The sequence below is a fragment of the Leuresthes tenuis genome, unplaced genomic scaffold (assembly GCF_036924035.1).
Source record: "Leuresthes tenuis unplaced genomic scaffold, fLeuTen1.0.hap1 SCAF_13, whole genome shotgun sequence".
In the NCBI taxonomy this organism is placed as follows: Eukaryota; Metazoa; Chordata; class Actinopteri; order Atheriniformes; family Atherinopsidae; genus Leuresthes; species Leuresthes tenuis.
This window is the reverse complement of record NW_027325367.1, coordinates 14,162,720-14,183,982: the sequence shown is the minus strand read 5'-3', so window position 1 is coordinate 14,183,982 and position 21,263 is coordinate 14,162,720. Positions and strand designations below refer to the sequence as shown.

General features: G+C 40.5%; 1 protein-coding gene across 1 annotated transcript in view; it reads left to right on the top strand.

The window, feature by feature from the left end:
- Window positions 1–12,602, top strand: part of nbas (NBAS subunit of NRZ tethering complex) — a 157,834-nt gene extending 145,232 nt beyond the window's left edge. The window contains exon 53 of the mRNA XM_072362003.1: window positions 11,555–12,602. Within this exon, the coding sequence (XP_072218104.1) occupies window positions 11,555–11,830 (276 nt within the window). The 3' untranslated portion in view covers window positions 11,831–12,602. The remainder of the gene's footprint in view (window positions 1–11,554) is intronic.
- Window positions 12,603–21,263: the final 8,661 nt, after the last annotated feature.

Below are 21,263 nucleotides of genomic sequence, written 5' to 3'. Positions count from 1 at the left end.
AGAGGTGCAGTTAACATAAGATGTAGGTGCTAGGAATGCCTTCAGTGGTATAGCAATTTAAGTCCCCGAGTATCCTTGAACACGGGGAAAACGTTTTTTGTAGATTAGCTGGAAGTAAAGGTGCTGCCTTACGTTTGGGATCGGGATGGAGGTGTTCAGCGACCAAATAGCTACAGACTGTGCAATTTTAGCTGTCTTATAAGTTCATTGCGTGAGTGTGAGCATGCATGGTTGCTTGTCTCTGTAGGGCCCTGTGATGGACTGGCGACCTGTCCAGGGTGTACCCTGCCTTTCGCTCAATGACAGCTGGAATAGACTCCGGCTCCCCTGCAACCTTAAATTAGATTAAACGGGTACAAAAAAAATAGATGGATGGATGGAGGCTTTTGGTGCACCACTTAGTCAGGTGCTGGACCTCCTCCCTCTCAGCCATGTCATTGGCCTACCACCTTGGTATGATCTGCAAACTTGATTATGGTGCTGGACCCATAAATTGGGAGCACTGCGTGGGGGAACAGCAATTAAAGTAGAGGGCTCAGCATCCAGCCTTGCAGCACATCACTTCTCAGAGTGAAAGTTGATGAGTAGAGGTTGTTTATCCTAACAGACTGGTCAGTCTGAAAGTCCACAGGTGAGTTGCACAGTAATGTACTGATACTAAACTGCCTTGGTATATTTGCTAATATGTACATTTTACAATTTCATATTTAACTGAAGTTTTAACAGCAATGTTGAAAAATCTTTAAATCAGTGCATTCATACATTTAATCAGAACATTTGGGCTAAGCTCAGATGATTCTGGACAGAACACCACAGATCCTGGTCAGAAAATCTGAAAAATATAATATTATAATATAATATTATATTATTGGAGACTTTTATCATTGTGCCTGTTTTATGTTGCTGTCTTTGTTCACACATGTAAAAGAAGCACTTGTATTTTATATGAGCAGTGTGGCTACAGTAAAGCAACAGCGAAGTTAAACAATTATTGCTTCTCAGAGTTAATGTGTGGAAGTAAAGCTGCTCAGTGCTGTGGAATGGTACCATGTGGCTAGATTTTGTGTGGACACATGCAAGTTGATGCTTCATCCTGTCCGCTGTGGCCTCACGTCTTTCTGTGTATGAACTGTAGCTCAGCCTCATCTGTCACAGGCACACAGACCTGCAGCTCTGGCACCGAGGGCAGAGACTTTACTCTCATGCATTTTGGTTTATTTTCTAAAGAGACCAAAAAAATAAGCCATCTTCATTGAAAAATGCATTAAGCTTTGGTTCTAAAATGTAAATGCAAACTGAAAAATATGCAAGCCTTCATCTGCTTGCTAACTGTCCACTAGTTTTGATTGTTTTGGGAACGCTGTCAGATAAGCCAGTTATCTTTGAAGGATGTGTGGGCTTCTCTCCACTGTTTCCCCAATCAGATAAGCAGTTGTCACAAAGTAGGCTTCCCAGACCCTGTAGACCCTCTCTTTGTTCCTGGATCAGATAAGAGGAAGCCTCACTATTAACTGACAGTCTCTATTAAATGAAACGATCAAGCTCCTATTTTGGTTCACCTGCTCTCATACCACACTGAAAAGAGAGCAGAGCTGAGGGAGGTAGGGAGTGGGAGGTGGTAAGAGAAGTGATATGTGATTTGGATGTGCAAAGATGAAATTAAATGGAGGAAGAATGGTTGTTAAGAAAAAAAAAAAGAGATGACAAGGGAATTTACAAAGATGGTAAATGTGTAACAGTGTAAAGTCAGAAAAAGACTTGGACTAAAGGGGAGCGCTCAGAGAAGGGTGCACAGTTTAAATAGGGGGGTTGATGGGAAAGAGAGCAAAGACTAAACCAGGGAGAGCTAAAGAATGGATATATGGAGTATGACAGGTGGTGTGTCACGCTGCTTTGAGCAGTAATCTTGCCTCTGCCACCTAAGAGCTGAACATATAGAGGCGTGCTTGGAGCTGCACAGAACAATATTCTTCAAAAGATATTATCCAAACAGATGGAGGGAAATTATCCTTATCCTTAGAAATGATCGCTTTATTTCGCCAAATGTACAATGTACACAGGAATTTGACCTGGTAACAGCGCCACAGAGCAATAAAATAACAAATTAGAAATAACAATAAATGTTCTTGTTTGTCTTCATGTGACTTTGTGCATCTTTTTCTGATGTGGGAACGTTTCTTTGTGAGTGCATGTGCTTATACTAAGTGCCTGTTTAGTAGACAGGAAGTAGCTAACACATTTTTCTTTATGTTAACGTCTCATCGAGGATAACGGATGCAGTGAAGATACTGTAGCTCAAGACGGGACATCTGGAGGAATAGTACTCTCTTTTCCCTGTATTTAAAACCTGCATCGCAGCTACTTGAAAACTCCTCCCTAATCATTTTTTGTGAAATGGGGTTGGTTGTCCTATAATATAGAAAAAGAAGCTAGTGAAGCATGGTCTAAGCGCCAGTAAAGACGCCAATCTTTTGCAAACTTTTCAATGCCAACATATCGTGTCTGAAATCTTCAAACTTTATTCAACAACCTATTTTTTGATGCTAAGAAAATAGATATAATTTTCCCACAAGCGTTGTATATAGTCGTGCAGATGGTTAACGTTTTTCTATCAAGGCTTTGAAATATCTCTCATATCTTCTGCTTCCAACTCAATGCGGGGTATTGGATTTATTTTGCAATCCTCCACAGCAGTCGAAAATAGCATTTGAAAATTGAGACTTTCGAGAGCTTTGAATTCAACCAGTCCAACGAGATGAGAGACTGGTGACTCGAAGCAGAAGTGCCTCGGTTAAGAAAAGCTGTCGGTCAAATGAGAGCTGCTGAGGACTATCGTAACGATGAGCCAGTCAGCACCTTGATGGGAACTAATTCCATTGACGAGCAGTTTAGTCACACTGTGCACTGTGTTCTGTAGTGATTTGTTGGAGAAAATTGATTCCCCCCTCAACAGAAAACATGTCAGACTGGTGGGAGGCAATGTCAGGCTGAAGATGGAAACTGATAATATTGAGTTTGAAATTGTTACTTTTGTGTTATGTTTACTCTGGATAATCCACATTGTGTCCTGTCAGCAATTTGCAAAAAGCTCATTTCCTCCATAGCAAGTAGATCCAACAAGATTTGTTACACGTGTGAATTATCCAAAGCAAAGAGGGAAAAAAAAAAAACTAAATGCGATGTTTAACATCACAATCTAATATTTTATTTTACCCATTAATTATAACATAGGCCACACGGATCCTCTTCTAACCTTTTGGGGTCACACTTTTAAAATTTTCTATTTAATTCAAGCTGATTGAAGAGGCCGTCACTTGGCTGCATTTTATCAGATTTACAAAGAGCCTGGGCTTGTCAGCAGCCACTGCAGATCAGTATCTCAGGAGGATGAGAAATGATTGATTTTAGCTCAGCTTGCTCTGCTACAAATTCAGTGAGTCTACCGTGGATACTTAACTGTTAATTGAGTGGTTTTACCTTTGAGTCAGTTCAAGCGTTTCATTAGGGGGCTCTCTTTTGTAACAATTTGTTTCACTCCATCATACCTGTTAGAATTATGGGCATGAACGCGTTCCGAAATGTCACTCATAATTTGTTTCGATATTAATAAGCGTGAGGTTAAATTTGTCTACAGTGCACTGCAAATTTATCAACACAGCAGTCACCATTAAGTACATGAAAACCACATGTCACTCTGAGAGATTGACAGGCTTTATCATCAAGCACTGCCTTGGCTGTGTGTGTTACCCGATTCTCTGTCCTATGTCTGATGTCAGAGATCAGTTTACGTTATTTTCTCACCGTCAGCACATTGCTTATTGTTCTGTGTTTTTTGCTTATTTTTTTGGATTCAGGAGATGCCCCTGAGATTATGATTAAACCAAATTAATTATGAAAATTAGTGTCTAATTAGGATGGCGTTATAGAAAACCAACTGACACCAAAAGTGGACGTAGAAAAAGTTTTTTGATTTAGCTGCAGTGAGATACGTGTTAATTTTTGCTGTTTACAGTGTCTTGCTTTGCAGCTGTGTAGGAGGCAAATGGGTCTGCTTAGCACTCATGTAGGAGACCACAGTGGGCGTCGAAGATCTAAAGGAGGGAGGAAAGGAGTGGGAGTGGTGCTGATGATTTGAAAGGGAGACAAAGAGGTAGTAGAGCAGGTAATGAAGAACGGGATATATTCTTAATGCAGAAAAATGCAGTGTGCGCCTTTATGTCTCTCCTTGGGCAGCAGAATCCTGCAGAGCTTTCAGGCTAATGCCACATAGCGTCTTCTCATTTTCGTTCCTACCTCTCCTGATCCTCTCAGAGAAGATGTATAGGCTGTAGAAAAGAAAGACAGAGCACTTGAGGAGCCGGTCCAGGCTAATGGGACACACACATAAGATGATGGCTGATAAGAACTCCTCTGTCCATATGAATCAGCTTTTAGTGCAGCATCCATAGACTCAGCTGTATATGAGCACAAACAGTTGCAGTTCACATCAAACTGCAGAATTTTTTTTCCCCATAACTCCTAAACATAATTCAGCTTCAGTCATTTTTTTTAGGTTTTCATTTTGCACATGGCAGTGGTGCATTTCACAGTAGCAGTGACAACCTCCTTAGACTCAGTACATTTCTAAACAATCGGTCTGTAAGTAGCACGTTGCACCAGTCAATCATTTCAGACTTTGTGGATCACTTTTCAAACTGAATGTAACACACAATGTTACACAGTGCAAATTCAAGGAAAACAGAAAGTCTTAGCCCCTAAAAGAATTCTTCTGGAACATAAACATGAATAACATAAAACTGAATAAAATTAAGAATACATTTAATTTACAGGATAAATTAGAACTGGCTCACTTTATTTTATACTACCTGATACTCTTTTTGGTACTACCTCAGCCGAGCTGATACCAAACAGAGACGTGAAAACATTAATAGAGGATCATTTGTGGATGTGAGCAACATCTCTACAGCAGCGCACACACCGACATACTTCCTTGTTTAATGAAGTTTTGCTTTTTTTTTTTGTCATTTTACCCATGAGTTATTACATAGGTCCCACTGATCCTCCTCTAACCTTTTGGGCTCACGCTTTGTGCACACAAATCAGATATTGTGTGCATTACCAATGGCTACATGAACGTTTTTATCAACCACTAGTACAGATTTACATATCAACCTTTGGGTCTCTACTGACAGGACTTGAGCTCTGTAACTCCCAGATGATCCACATAAAAGATAGGAAAATTCCTCAGAACTAAAATCTTGGCACAACCTTATTCATTGTAATAACCCCTTTACCACGCTATACTCCTCTATAGTCCTCACTTGTAATTAACTTTGGATAAAAGAGTCGGCTGAATCAGTGTAATTCATTATTTTTATATATATATATATATATTAACATTAACTGTACAAGACAAAAGCCTTTTAGGTGTGGGAGTAAACCACGTATGGGAACTTGAAACCCAAACTTCGCTAACTGGGGTTGCTTGAGTTGAAACTTTTCTCTAAATGGAATAGATAATGACAGAATTTCTAACGATAGCCTAAACTCAGCCGCAAGAAGATAAACAGACCGTTTAATTCATTGGAACAACTATACTCACTGGACCCACTTAGGTTTCCAATGCTAAAACTGGCCAATTGATACTCTGGGAACGATCTGTTCATGACTTAATTGCTTCCCCTCTCTCCTGATCTGGGCAAGTTTTTGTTTTTTGCACACGTTTTGAATTTTAAGTTTGTGTTGTGTATCTTATGTACTGAAGTTAAGTACAGGGCCTTTCTGACAATCTGCCCACTGGAGTGAAGACAAAACTAGTGTGCATGCATGCGTTTGAGCGAGTGATTATGTGTCTAATTGCTTGTTTAAGTTGGTTTGTTTACAGCTTTGGTTCCATATTGGACCTATTAATCTAGCTGTTTGCCTGCTACTCGATATGTTGATCCCTGACTTTCTCACGGCACGTGTGCGTTTGTTTGTTCATGTGCGTCACAGTCTACTTTTATTTTCATTCTTTGGCTTTACAGCCTCTTCCTCTGTCACTTTCAATCATGTTGCGCTGTTAGCAAGGATTGTTTGGTGTTTGTGTGTGTGTGTGTGGGTGGGTGTATGTGTGTGTGTGTGTGCACACTCAGTTTGATGTTCCGCTAAAGCCTAGGGACAGCCAGGGTGGAGGAATGGGAAGCAGAGCCTGAGGTAATAGAGAAAAGGATGAGAGGAGGAGGAGGACAGGAGATAGCTGCGTGTTGTCTGGCATTCCAAAGAAACATTATGATTTAAATGATAAAAGAACGCTTGGCCATGCATTATGTATAAGGCATTGTACGTGTACCGTAATTCCAATTAAGCTCTCAGCGGAGTTTAGCTGAGGGAAGGAGAGTGCAAAGAAAGATGTATACAGGAAATGAGTGACGAGAGCACAGATGGAAAACAGGGGTACGAAGTATTGACCGGACCAATCGGCCAACATTTAGCAGCCTCTGAAAACAAGCAAGAAAGACAGCCTTGGCTGTATTTTACAAGGCAATGGCAAGAAATGAGAAGGTATAAACAAGAGCAAGAGGGGGGTGGACGACTCAGGGCTGCAGTTTGATGCGTCAGTGTTCTTGTCGTGCTGAGCGTTTGTTCACTCACGGCGCACATCGGCCCGGGAGTCTGAGCACACTCACATGAGACAGAAGAGGCCTCTTATTTTTGAATTCTCTGAAGAGACGACGGACTGTGTGGTGTTTGAATCGATTGATGGGATTTGGAGGGACTTTGAACCTGACACACCTGCACACAGAATGCACACACCCCAGGACGGGTTTTCTGTTCTTTAGGCTGTTGACCTTTGATATAGAAAGTAGCGGTTATAGATTTATTCGCTCAACAGTCGGATATGACTTCTACTGATCTTTTTGCAAAGCCAAGACCTGAACAGATAGTGTTAAGAGGATAAATAGGAGGCAAGCAGTAAAGATGCATTTACAGGCATCAGATTATTAGATTTAGTGAAGTTTGTGGATGTGCTTATTGTCTTTCACAGCTACCATCAATGTTAAAATAGTGACGTTGCTTAAGAGTGTTTGAATAAGACTCTTAAATTCCAGAAGCTACATCACAGCTGTTCTTCAGTTGAACCTGACCTATTAAGAAGATGATGCCATGATTTTCCCATCTGGGATTACAAATAAAAATGATAAATGTGCTGCTGTGCAATGTAAAGTTCAGCTGCTTTTATGCGTAATCGGAAAATATAGAACCACGTTCCAGCCTTGTGGCTGGAAAATCATAGTTCACCCTGAACAAGAAAAGTTGTTGTAGTTTAGGAAGGTCAAGGGAAATGCGATGACAGTTGTCATTTCAGTTTATGGCGCATTTAAGCCTCAGTGTAAATGGACTGGAAGTTGGGGTAATTGCCACTCTGACTGTGCTAAAACCACAGATGCTCATTTTATACATTAAGGTTTTTGTGTTGCGTTAACAAACAAAATAAAATGTCCAATTAGTGGTCTTTATGCATGCTCATAGATGGCTATTTGGATGTGTGGACAGCCGCTGATGAGCAGTTTTCCCATTTTCTCCAATCTGTATACCAGGATGAGAAGTCTGTCATTGCAAACCACTTCAAAATCAGTTTGAAATGGGGGAGAAGGGCTTTTTGAAAAATCGAAAGGTTATCATCAGTGTACTAGTGAATAGACCTCTTGTCTACATAGACTTACAAACAGAATGAGGTTGCTCATACGGTATGAAATGCAGTGGAGGACACAAAATGCAGTCTAGTAAAAACTTTAAACATATTTAGTTTATTGAATCTAGCAAATCCACTGAGGCACACACTGAAAGGTTGATGGAAAGCAGACAGTGGACCACACCATTTACTTCTGTTTTGCTGCTGAAATTAGCAGAAATTCTTCCATTTCATAGTATTTGAGATTCTATAGTGTTCTTTCCAGTGAAATGTTTAGTGAGGACCAGCTTTATCCCATGAAGGAGACGTCTTGATTCTCCTGTCCCCGTCTTATCTTTGACTATATGGAGCTAGAATAGAGACGTAAGTTTTGTAACTTGTACAATTGACTTGTGGCTTCAGAATTTTCTTTTTGTATTTAATTTGTACTTGTACTTATTACAAATGTAAATACTGTGATTACAAAGCTTTTGTCTCTATTCTAGCTCCATATGACTGTGAGGTGAAATGTTGTACTTTTTGTCTAATAGTGTTGTGTTTTTTACTCCAGGGCCTCCATAGGATTGTCTGTTAATGCAACCGTCAGCTGTAGACAGAATTTAGTGCAATTTTGTGAAATTCCTGAACCTACTCATTACACTCGGCTGTCTTACACCGCACACGTGCTGTAGGTCTGAAAATTGGATGAACTGCAGTGCCTGAAATGTGAAAATGTGACAGAGCTGTAAAAAGGACAACGTTATCTGCGCTGCTGTGATATCAAGATTCCCCTCCATCCCTCAGCCGCTTTTCCACATCTATTTTCAGCTCAACTGTCAATCTGACTGACTTTAAGTTTCAAATCTCCTGTTTCTCTTGACACCATCAAACTGTAATAGCCTGGGAGGTGTGTGTACGTGTCGGTGTGTGTGTCAGTGATCTTGAAGGACCATGGGTGTGCTTGAGTTTCGTACTGCTGGTTTGGTCAGATATTTTCTTTCCATAATGAACCAGGGTTTGCAGGAAAGACAGCATTTATGTGCATCTGTTTCAGTGCCTGTGTTTACAATATGTGCACATAGTTTTGCACAGCAATAAGGAGACCTATTTGTACTCTAAATGTGTGTATGTATCGTACAGCCCAAACTGTCTGCTTGTGATGCATTGTAACTCTAAGCCGGTCGCCTCTGCAGGTGTAATGTCTGAAACATCCACAGCACTGGATCCTGAAGCTCTCCTCCTTGGTGGATGTTGTTCAGTCACATTTCAGTCCCCTGCATAGACATTTTCTGTCATATTTATGAACAACACCTGAAAGTTTCAGATCACTGGCAATTAAGTGTATTTGCTGTAGGTGCAAGCTCTCATGACAGCCAAACACTGCAGCAGGTGATCTCAGTGATTAACAGGCTTTCAGGTTCAATCAAATCAGAGACTAGATCTGTCATATTGAGAAACTCATTGGGCAGCACAAGGCCATGCAGGGCTAATTCATTCTTCCTGTGCATCCATGAAGGTTACAGGTCAGCCGGATGCCAGTTTTGTCATCAACCCAAGTCCCCCGGCAGTCTGCACAGACAACTGTGCGGATGTCCGTGTGTGACTACACACGCTATGCAGGCTTCAGGAAAACAACAATGGATGTTTGTTTTAGATTTACCCTGTGGTTGCTGAAGGAAATTCTACAGCCAATCTGCTGCTGTACCCGACGACGCAGATTCTGTAGCTAAAACCCACAAAGTCACTACCAGTTGTTCAGAAACAACCAGGCGAGCTCTTGGTGTTTTTCTTTGTTGGATATGATTTGTGGCTGGTACCCAAAAGTATGGTTAATCCTTCTGTTCATCAGTGCTTCATCTCTTGCAACAGAGGACTATATTACACTTTCATGAAACGGGTCTCGTATGACATATATGGTCCAATGTTTGCTATGTGAATAAGCTGTTTCATCACCTTACATTGTATTTCTTGCCCACTCTGATTCCATTAAGAATTAAATGCATTAATTCCCCTCATAATTACCATTGAAGCTGTCAAGCTGGACTTTTCCTTTTCAGTGTTTTCCTAATTTTATGACCTGGTTGGGGCCATAGACCGGTGTACTTTTTTCTTACATGACCTGTACTCAAAATGTTCAAAGATTTTGAAAAGTTTTGTGCTCAATGACATGCTGTTAATTGCCAACTTGATCAGCAACAGAGAGGCTCCTTATTGCATGTTTGAAAACCACACATGAACCTTTTGATCACCTTTTTTTTTTTTCCCCAAACTTCTGAGGAATATATACATACGTTTCTCCTTTATCTGTACATTTTTAAAATCGGCTATCAAGATACTGAACTTAGAAATAGGTCAGCGTGCAACACAGCTCCAGATATGCCATGTTGAACATTTGTTCTGGGCCTCTGTTGAGGCTGCGAAATGAAAAGTTTGAAGCAGAAGTGTGAAGGTGTTTTGAAGTGCTTCACTTTGGGGCTGGTGTGTATTCAGCCCCTGGAAGCAGTCTGTGCACTTAAAAATGTATGTATCTGATGCTTTTGAGTGCATGTCTGCCTTTCTTCTCTCTGGTGCGCGCCCTCCATCTTTCCTCATCATGGATTTCCTTCCTTTAATTCTCAATTATGCCCAAATAACCTCCTTGTCCATTTCTGTTCCCCCAGCTTGTCATGATTCATCTGGTCCTGCCTCTCAATGGAAGGCCTTGAAATTAAATTACTAGTCATGCATGACACACTATATCTCCATAAGTGTTATCTATCAGCTCTGTCTTCCACTGGCGCCAAATGACCCATTCACTTGTGGTCTACTTGAAAGGAAAATGCATACAGCAGAATACTAATGTGCTTTTGCTGCTGTTCTCACTTTGCAACAAAAATTATCAGTAATTCCACCAGGGGATAGCATCATTGTCAAAGACAACACCTGAATGTCACTGAACCCTTATTTAGGTCCAACCGTCGGATTCTATTGGAAGGCTACTTTAAAGGATGAATTGTCTTTCGAAGAGGGGGGGGAAAGGGGAGCAAGTCTCACTCGGAGATGAGAAGTTTCAGAGGTGAGAAGGAGAAACTCATCTGGCTCCGCTCATCGTCTCTACAACAGAAGGCGACATTGGCTCCACATTTATAATTGATCTTCCCCAGCTCCAGAAATACCCCGGCAAGGACTGGCTGTTGTCTGTGTGCGTGTATAGTTGCGCAAGTGCAAGCTTTAATAATAGAGAAAGCAAACAGGTGAGAGGTCACAGAGGAGATGGGCTGAGTCACAGTGAGAAGCAGGGAGAGGGCCTCCGAACCCCAGTACTCAGCCTTGCTTCTGCATGCCCTGTGAACCACTCACAGCAGCCCCAGTGGCTTTTAGCTGGCTGAATTTGCATGTAATTCATTGATTTAAAGAGGCAGGTGATGGGATTAAAATATTATGTAAAGGTCTGTTTATGGATCTGGGAGTGTGTGCTCAGCGATGTTTTGGTGACTGAGAATGTAGCTCTCAAAAAGATAAGTAACTGCAGAGGAGAAGGGTTTGTTTGTGTGTGTGCGCGCAGGCTCCTGCTAGTGGGAGTGATGGGCCACAGGTTGTGTTGTGAAACTCAAATATGTGACATTGTAATCATTCACAGCTCTGAAATACGGCTGCTAATGCAGGAAATTACATTTCCTTTTATACAGTAGCTGCATTGCCAGCCGCTTTCAGTGTTTCAACAGCCAGTAGATGTTGAATAGGTGTACTGAATAATAGCCAACAGAGACTGGCTGCCAAAGTTTTGGCTCTTTTTCTTGGCACATGTTCTTTTCAGAGATGAAAAAGGTGATCAAACTTAAAAAGGAAAGTTGGTTTCCCCTGGTTCTTATTACCGCATGTGTGTTTACCCTTTGTCCCTACTGTCTTTTTTTCCTCCAGGAGACGGCCTCCTCCTGCGACACAGAGCTGCTTTCATTGCTCTTGGATGCAGGCCTCTTGGTAGGCTGCATCTCCTCGGCCCTGTACCCCCTGCTCAGCTCTCACATGCTGTCCCACCAGCAGGAGGGAGGATGGGATGTGGAGAAAGCTGCTGCAGAGCTGATGGCGGCGGGCCATGGGCCCGAGGCAGGTTCCCTGCTGCTGGCTCACCGCGGAACTCATCAGGCTCAGTTCACCTTCAACTCTGCTTTGGCCGTTCTCAGGAAGTGGCTGTGACGGGAGACGGGAGGAAGAGGGAAAGAAGGTGTGAGCGATAGAGAGGGATGGGGCGGCTGTCTGGACCGCACCAATAAAGTAGACGTAGAGAGGAGAGGGAGGTGATCTTGAAAGAGGATTGAAATCTGAGGAAGTTATTGTGGGGCCAGAGAAGAAGTAACAGCAGACCATACTTCTGCATTTAGCTCTGTAATCAGGTTTGGGGGTTCATCAACAGTAGATGTGTCAACAGCAAACTGCAGTGTCTGCCTTGAAGCTATTAAAGGCGAGGCCTTTAATACTGAAAAATCTGCTCAATTACACAAACACATATAAATGCACAAGCTCAGCTGTCACTCATTCACAAATGAATGTTCAGACTGAGGGCTAATCAGAAACTGCACGGGCTGCTTACATTTATTTGCATGTGTGCTGTGTTCTATTGTGTGATAAAGTAATTGAGCAATAGCTGGGAAGCAGTGGGTGGATATTAGCCTATTGTTCCATGACAGGTTTGCCTCTTTAACGTCCCATCGTTAAACACCCTGGCTCTGCTCCATTGTTTTCTCCCTAATAATATCTAATTAATTCCTTCTAAACAAATTAGCCCCGCAGCTGCCCCTTGCTGTGTGTGTATGTTTTAGAAAATAAACATGTATATGTGTTGATGTGGAGCTCGATGCTGTCAGCTCGATTATATTTTTCCCCATCTAAATCAATACCAGAACAAATTGCGAATTTTATTCCGTCTCAACTTTCCGATCTGAAATAAAGGAAAATCTGTTAAGAATGAGCCATTGTGATTAGATTTTTTTGTTTTCCGGTTCCGTCTTCATAACCCTTTAGGTGGACATCACACATTCTGGGAGCTTTTCTTATCTGCACGATCTCTTGGATGTCTGTTCTTTGTCAGAGGAAAAACGTTTTTCGCAATTGAGCACGTTAACCTTTCTCCCACCACACTTTTAAGTGAATGGGTTCTGTAAAGATTTTATCCATCTCATGATGAATGCATTTGAAAAAATTTACATTCTAATTGCAGCATTTTCACATTGTTCCGGGGATAATTACAACCCTGTGACCCACAAAGCGATTATGTATTTATGCTAACGCTCAAATGCACTTTATTGTTGTGTTACGCAATCATTTTAAAGCAGTTTAGTAAACGGTTTTCAATGGCGAGCCCCAACGACTCTACAATATGGAGGATTTGAAGCAACCAGCTGCTGTTGGCTAATGAATCTGCTGTCGTCAAAAGCATCCGTGATCTTTTCCAAAGATAATTGCTAATTGGCAAACTGGTTTTCTGAGCATTTAATATCAAGGCATATTCAAAAGATTACATTAAAAGGTCTCAGTTATCCTGTTACAGTGTTAGGTGTTTTTCTATGATTCTTTCTCTTTAAGGTTTTACTGGAGCTAAGCCCACTTTACCTGCCACTGTTGCTGAAAGTGAAACAACCGGTGAAGCTAAAAATGTAGGCCAGGGATATTTAGTTTTTTATTTTTAAAAAAATGCATATTTTCTCATACTTTATGAACAGTGATAACCATTTTAAGCATAAAAGTTCTTACTCTCCATGTTTAAAAACAAAAAGATATATCGATGTATAACAAAACGGTAAGATGATCTGCGTTACTGTGGCAACCTCTCCTTCAGCTTCATCTCTGGTCTCGCCTGTCTTTCACCCTTATCTCTTGCTTTGTCTCGACAGTGCAGACTCCTTCTCACTCCTCCTGCAATTTTCCTCCTATCAACACCCAAAAATAATCTAATGGAAGCATGGCCTCGATTAATTAATGTAATTTGCATCATTGTCTCAGTCCACTGCTTGGTTATTTGAAAGCAGAATGGATGAATCTCTCTGTCCACCCTCTATTTCTCTCTTTTCCTGCTTCTTGATCTACCCTCCTTTCTACGTATGTGCTGTCAGCCAGAAAACAAACGGAATTCAAAGGCTTATTAGAGCTAGAAACTGATCCATATAAATATGTATGATTAATCAGACAAGTCTTTGCCATGTTCAAACTGAATTTGAAGTTATCTGCATGTCCCCGGAGCAGCTAGTTTTGTTCACGTGCAAAAAAGAAACAAACGGCAGGGCTCAGATGGTGATTGGTAAGAAGAAAGACTTCATGTCTAAGAAATATTGTTTTGAGGCACTGAGGAGACCGCAGCTCCCATCAGATAAACACCTCGTTCAGCTCAGTGTTGGAGGATTTCTCGTCATGTTATGTATGTTAAGCTGAGGTTAAGAGTCAATAAACACCAGGTTGGGGCATTGTTGGAAAAGGACCATGGAAAACATCATGGAGGAAAACAAAGTACTTTTGATAGTTCTTCTGTTTCAGTTTCATCACATTGTTACATGAAGGTTATCTCATAAATATCATATTAGAGGGAATATAGAATGATAATGATCAAGGTTTATAATTAAAGAAGGGTAGATTTTCTGTCATAAGCTGCTCACACTCGCGCTCCTGTCCTCAAATTTAGCCACACGAATCCCTGTTGGTACAACAGGATGAAAATAATAGAGCGTCGCTATGAAAGCTGCAGCCATAAAGAATCATGGAATGGATTCATCTTCTGTCTTCTACAAAGGATGCTCCAGTGTAACCAATGCTAAAGGAGATCTTAAAGAAAGTATTTGAGCTTCTTTCTTTAGCGTTCTAGTAATTCAAACAGTGTTTACAATGGTACATACCTCTGGGTTATTTTGCTCTGTTGAGAGGGTTCCTAAGCAAAATAGACTATTTAATTGCACCCATTATGGAGATTTAGATTTCATCACACAAGTCTTATTGCTGGGAACAAGATGGCAGACGTGATTTCTCAGTGTTTGTTCTACATAACAAGTAATGGTGGAGAGCCGACTTCTTCAAATAAGATTTTCTCTGAGCTTAGAGAAAATTTGGCACGTTAATCAATGAGTGTGAAAACATCTCTCTGCTGTCAAGACTGGCAGTATGTAATTCTAAACAAAGGAAGCTCAAGTGTTCTGCTGTGGGATAGAGAAAAGAGGAAAAAATTTGAATGATGGGGATTTAACATGCAACATGCATCCCACCCACTCCATGTACATAGGAGCACAAGACTGCACCACAACAGAAAATCTTTGAAATACCTGTTAATGTTAGACCTCATCCCTCAAGCTGATTGAAGAAAAAGTGATTTCAGGGACTTTAAGATATGAAAACCAAGTTGTGAGGGGCTTTAAAAACACTCCGCTGATGCTGCTTCGAGCCTAATCATCCAGATGTTTGAAGCCAGCGGTGACTGTTCTTGATCATTACCGTATGGAAGTGTGGCTTGTGGGCAAAATTAAAATGTTCAGGCTGTAATAAACTGATCATGTTTCCACATTTGCTTGTTAACTTTCTCTTCCTGTGCTTAATCCTTTCTTTTAATGAATAAGCTTCACAATGCTTTTTTTTTTTTTTTTGCATGGCTCCTCTGACTGATTTGCTTTCCCTGCAGCCTCTAAAGAAAATAATCAAAGTTGATTTCCTTAAATTTCCTCCTGGTCAAGTTTCTATTCAATGCATTTGTTTTTAGATCCCCTTTTCATTTTGTTGCAGGAGTGCGCTGCTGTATTTGCCGGCCCAACCTGTCCATCATATGGAAATAATTTTAGGACAGCCAAAATAAGAATAGGTGTTAAATCATGCTATGAAATACATTCAGCAGTAATTCACTTTGGCAGGAAACATTTAAAACAGCTGCTTCTTGTATCCCTGACAAGCAAGAAATTGAATAAAGGGACGTAACTCGGAGGTATTTACCCTGACAGCAGTGCGGCTGTATTTCAAGCCCATTCATAAGAGATGGGGCAGGGGTGGGCCGGTGGCCTATATATCAAACAAGAGAGTAATGAATCTCTTACCAGTGGAGGAGATGGAGGAAAATGAGACAATCCATGTGTCAGTAACAGGTCATGTGAAAATACAGCCAGACACAAAACTATCAGATACATTTCTCCGCTCTGGTTGTAGTGCAAAAATGTTAGTACCATGTAAAGATTAATGCTTTAGTTTCACAGTGTTCCATTCCAGCTTTCTTGGTTCTACACCTCTTTCATACATCAAGGGTATAAAAATGACTGTCCTATGTGGTCTTAAGAAATATACACAGATGCTCATTCCCTCATATGTGTCATCAACCTTCTCATTGATTCTAAATGGTCTCGGATAGTAATTGATCATGGATTGCTCATACCCTTGAGCTGCAGTCCAACAGGAGGTTGTTTTTTTTGTTTGTTTTTGTCCTGGCCTGCATGAAATCAACTCTTTGAGCTCAACGAACAAGATTACACAAAGACTTGTTGTAATCCATCTGAACTGTTGATTTTTCCATTAATCAGGTTGATCGGATCAACTCTGGCAGAAGCAGACCTTTGGTTTTATGACTAACTCAAGTACAGAGGTGTCATTTATAGTAGTTAAACAGACTTAAACCGCTTTCTGCAATAGCCCACTTTTATTTTCATAATAAGTGTTCAACTAAATCAACCAAGTTCTGAAAATAACCAAGAAAGAAGCAAACATTTGTTCAAGGTTATTATCTTTAAACCAAATAGTTCCATTTTCCTCATCAGATTTTCATCCCGTTCATTAAAAACACCAGAATCTGATTTCACCTCCAAATAAACTGTTCATTCTGAAGTGCACAATACACAATATTAGATATTTTTGCTAAGTAAATAAATGGACAGTTAAAAATAAAAATAAATTCTCTCATTTGTTTAATTGGATTTTGATGGTTTCTTCTTTTGTGCCTGTCTGAAAAATGTTTTATAGTTTAACCTTTACTCCACTTCAGCTACAATAAGCATAGCTAATGCAAACTGAGTACAATCTACCATTCAGTCTCATGACATGTATCATTGTCATGAGTTATCAAGTAATCTTATTTCAAACATGCAAACCTTTCTTTAAGGTATTTATTCGTTTTCCATACCCGATTCATCCTGTTCGTAGAATCGGGGGAGATGCAGTGCCGCATGCAGGCTGAACAGGTCACCACTCCATCACAGGAACAGCACAGAGACAAACGTACACACAAAAACACACTGAAAGGCCCTGGCTGAGACTCTAACTGAAAACATTTTTTGGTGTGAGGCAATGGTGCCAAACACCACACCAGCTTGCCCTTTCTTTGAAATAGTATGTGGTAATTGTAAGGAAAACTTATCTGGTGAATTTATTGCTTCTTATTATAAATAGTTATATTTCTGTGTATAATTTGCCAAGCCTGTCTTCACAATAGCTCTCTCTCTTTGTGAGCTCTTACACTTTGAATCTTATTTGAAATTGAAAACCATCTCATGCATAAATATCATTCTTCTAAAGAGCTGATGCTAACAAAGCTGTCCAGGATTAAAGGGCTCCTGTTTTTATGTCTTTATTCTCCCTTTCAGCTTGCGCTATTGCTCATAATTACCTGAAATAATGTATAATTTTACTTTTTTACTATTCAAGCCAGACTTCTCAGTGCAAACATTTCTCTCTAACACAGATTTGTGCTGAGAACGCATATGCAGACACACACAGAGGAAAAAAAGCACATCTGTGCGAGTGAATTGTTGCATTACTGGTGACACTGAGAGTCACTATGGCTAACTTAAACAATGGCAGGATCTGTCAGGATTAATTATGAAAATGACTGTTCCATGTTTGTTCCACCTGCTGATTACAGCTTTTTCCATGAACTAAAATTTTAGTCCTCATGAAAAGAAACAGGGCTTTAGACTCGGTGTGTACTTGAGATTGCGAGACGTCATGGAAGTCTGTGAGGAGTTTTTGTTAGAGTACCTCTCCTGCTGCCGAGGCTTGGTAAACACGGTGTCGCCACCTGTCAGTTGTCAGCATCCTTCTTTTTATCTGTCAGACAAAGCTTGGGGTGCAGGCGGTCTGAGCCATCTCCGCAATCTATCCAGAAGGTGAGATAGAGGGGGGAGGAGAGAAGAAGAAATTGTGTCCCCCCTCAGGGGGGTGCTGAACGAGAAGGGATCTTATGGGCCCTCCTGCCTACTGAAGAAAGGCTGTTTCTTTGAAACAAAGCATTTAACTTGTTTCTATGAGTCCTCTGTGGAGTCTGCAGGGCGAGAAAGCAGGAAACATAAAACGAGGAATGGGAAGGAAGAAATTGTGTTTGCTTTCCATGAAATCCCTCACAGGCCTTTGAGCCTGTCAACACGCCTAATCCTGGGAAGTATTCGCCCTCCACAGCCATGTTTGTTTCTTAAACTTCTCTTTTTTCATCGACCCTGTTTTTCTTGTCTTTGACCCACAACCCTGCGCCTTGCAACCTCTACTGAGTGGCTGTCTGTCTATATTTGTAGTGAACAGAAGCGCGCTCATGCATACAAACGAACCCCCCTAACAGACACTGTGGGAGTAGGGCAGCTTCAAAAAGAGAGTTAAAGTCATGCTATTGAACATGGCGAATGAAGGAAGAGGAAGGTCAGACAGACACAGAAGATGTGAAAATACTCAAGGTTAAAGTGATGTCTAAAAAGAGACTTAGTGGGAGAGTATAGAAGTACTGCAGGATTCATATCACCCCACAAATAAAAGAGAACAGGGACCTTGACGACTGTGTGCAAACTATTAGCACTTTAGTGAAAACGATAGCTGAATCCCAGTTTTTGCTGTAAATTAGAAAATATGTTTAGAGTTTACGCTCAAGAAAACACATTTTTTTAAATCCTTAACTATTTCAGTCTCTGCTATATGTGTAACAAATTTTTAACCTGACCTTTTAACCTGAAACTACGTTTTCATAAATGTTTTTGAGTCAGTGCTATATTTTGTGTTGAATATAACCAATGGTAAGTGTTCTTCATAAAGTTATCATCATGCATCTAACTGCCTAACTAAGATGCCTCGAAGATGCTTTTTTACACGATGATAATACAGAGCAATTATGCACTGCAAAATAGCGCATCTTTTTGCAAACTGACAGGCTTAGTTCAATTATGTGTATCTGCCTAGATTATGGACAAGATACTCACAGAAACGGACCTTCTTGTTTGTGTTTCACTTCTGTCGGTCACAGCTGTAATTTACCTTTCACTAACTGTGTTATTTCTCTAATTACATCAGACAGAGAACATTTATTTCCCCATATCAGGGCTAAGTTTATAGCAAAATTTCATGTTTGTTAAAAGGTGTTCGAATTCGATGGCCATCCCAATTCATTTAAGGGCGAGTATACACACAAAAAACATAAGAACATCCTCCCACAGTTTCTGGCCCTCCAAATGCAGTACGAGAAAAATGCACAAAGTAGGGCACAACATTTTTTTGGCACAGTTTGTTTTTAGAAAAGAAAACACTGCTATCAGTGTGTACACTGTTGTCTTCCAATATCTGCCCACCTCCCACGAGATTCAGAGCAAGACTTTCCTATTTGTGAGTCATCAGTTTTGACCCTTCCCGTGTTGTTGTGGGACACTTAGAACAATTTGAACCTGTCTGGTGCAAACAGAAGCACTCATGTTGTACTGAAGCCATTTCATCAATGTCAGTTAAAGCATTCTTGCTTAATATGGGTCCAATTGCAAAACTTTTTTTTTTCCCATAAATAATTTAACAGCAAATACAAGGAAAAATATGCCCTGTCTGAAAACTCCCAAGCAACGATGAGTAACAGAACACCTGATAAATGCCATTTCCAGAGGCTGGTTTTGGAGCCTTCAGTTTCTCACACAGGTGAGCTCTATTATAGAAAATGATCATAGTTTGGACACTGTACAAATACAAAAAGTACACTCAATGAACTCTAACCCTAAACTCTAAATCACATCATTACCATGCGAGGGACCATACAGTGAAACTATAACAACAATGGTACATTGGGTTTCCCGCATCTGTCTAGCTTAGCCTAAACATTTGCTTCCAGCTACTTTTGACACTGCTGAAGCACCTTACAGGTACCCGTAGACATCTGCCTTTCCCAATATTGCTTTCGACACGGCATTTGACGTTCAAAGTCAGACGTAGCAAAACAGTGGAGATGGTGGAGCAACTTTGAAAGTGGGATTGTTGTCTCGTAGGAGTGGAGGCAGAACTTTTGTTGATGTAGATGTTATCGCCACCTATTAACCCGGCATGATTATTCCAGCGTTTGTGAGAGTTTCTGCATTCTTGTTTCAATGGAGGGAAAAATACAGGTCTAAAAAGATGTGGAGTAGTGCAGTAAGGGTCTTTAACTAAGGTCTGCTTCAAGCTGGTTCGTCCAAAGACTCGTGGGTGTCGAATTTAAGTCTAAACTGTTCATTTGTGACATAATTTGCGGTGTTTCAGGTTTGAATGAAGGTTAAACTACAAAAGCAATTGGCAACAATGACATGTATATTTAATTATTTTCTGTTATTGTACCATATTTTTGCAGCCAGACTATAACAATCTTTTTTTTTTTTTTTTTTTTACTTCTTCCTATCTTCTGAAAAGACTAAGACCTTTCTCTGTGACGATAAGTGATAAAATTACATTTGATTCAACAAAATTGAGGCAACAAGCTGGTTTACCATGGTGACCTGGAAATTTCACTCGCACAGGTAGTGTGTATAATAATAGATGAACATAGTAGCAGTTTGGGCTCAGTGATTTAATAGGGGCTGTTGAATGCAATGGGAGAATAATGAAAGAAATCAAGCACCTCTCCCTACATCAGAACAAACTGCTTAACACAGCATCAACATTAAATTACACAATCGTTAAAGGTTTATAGACTGAATGCGTAAGCCTCATATCTTTCAAGAATTGCTGTTTTACTACACAGAAAATAACGAAAACAAAAATCTGTAATGGATTCAGGTTTACACATTCTTTTTTTGGAAGCAAGTACATCCTTTCATCCTCTGCTCTGTTACCAACTGCCATATGTTTCCCCAACTAGCGGGTTGTTCAGCTGTTTAGCAGAGAGGAGCTTGTGGAGCCGATTTAACACCTGGCATACAGCAGTGTGGGTGGAAGTGCAGTCCAGAATGACTCGGAGATTGTTTGTGAACGTCTAAGGATAGAGACGAAGCAAGCAGCAAAGCAGGATACGGAGGTCGAGAGAGGGAGAGGGGGCATGAACTGAGCTGATCAATATGTGCAGCCAGGGATAGTTTTTTTTCCACCTCGGCTGTAAAAGCAGATTTTTAAATCTCTCATTTATTTATTTGCATAAAGGACATCAAATGTATGAAAGGAGGTGCGGAAGAGGAGAGATGGAGGATGACAGAGGAATTTACTGTTTGGGTAATACTTCAGACAGTAAGTGACATAAAGGTTTCATCAGCTATATGTGTCTGCTTGCATCTATACTCTACGTGCATATATATGAATGTGTACCATTAAGAGTCTCTTCTTCTGCAATCAGAAATGCATTGAAGTCAACCTCCTTGGCTGAATGAAGCAAATGATGTGCTTTGCCAGGAACTGTTTTCTCCTCTGCTCTAAT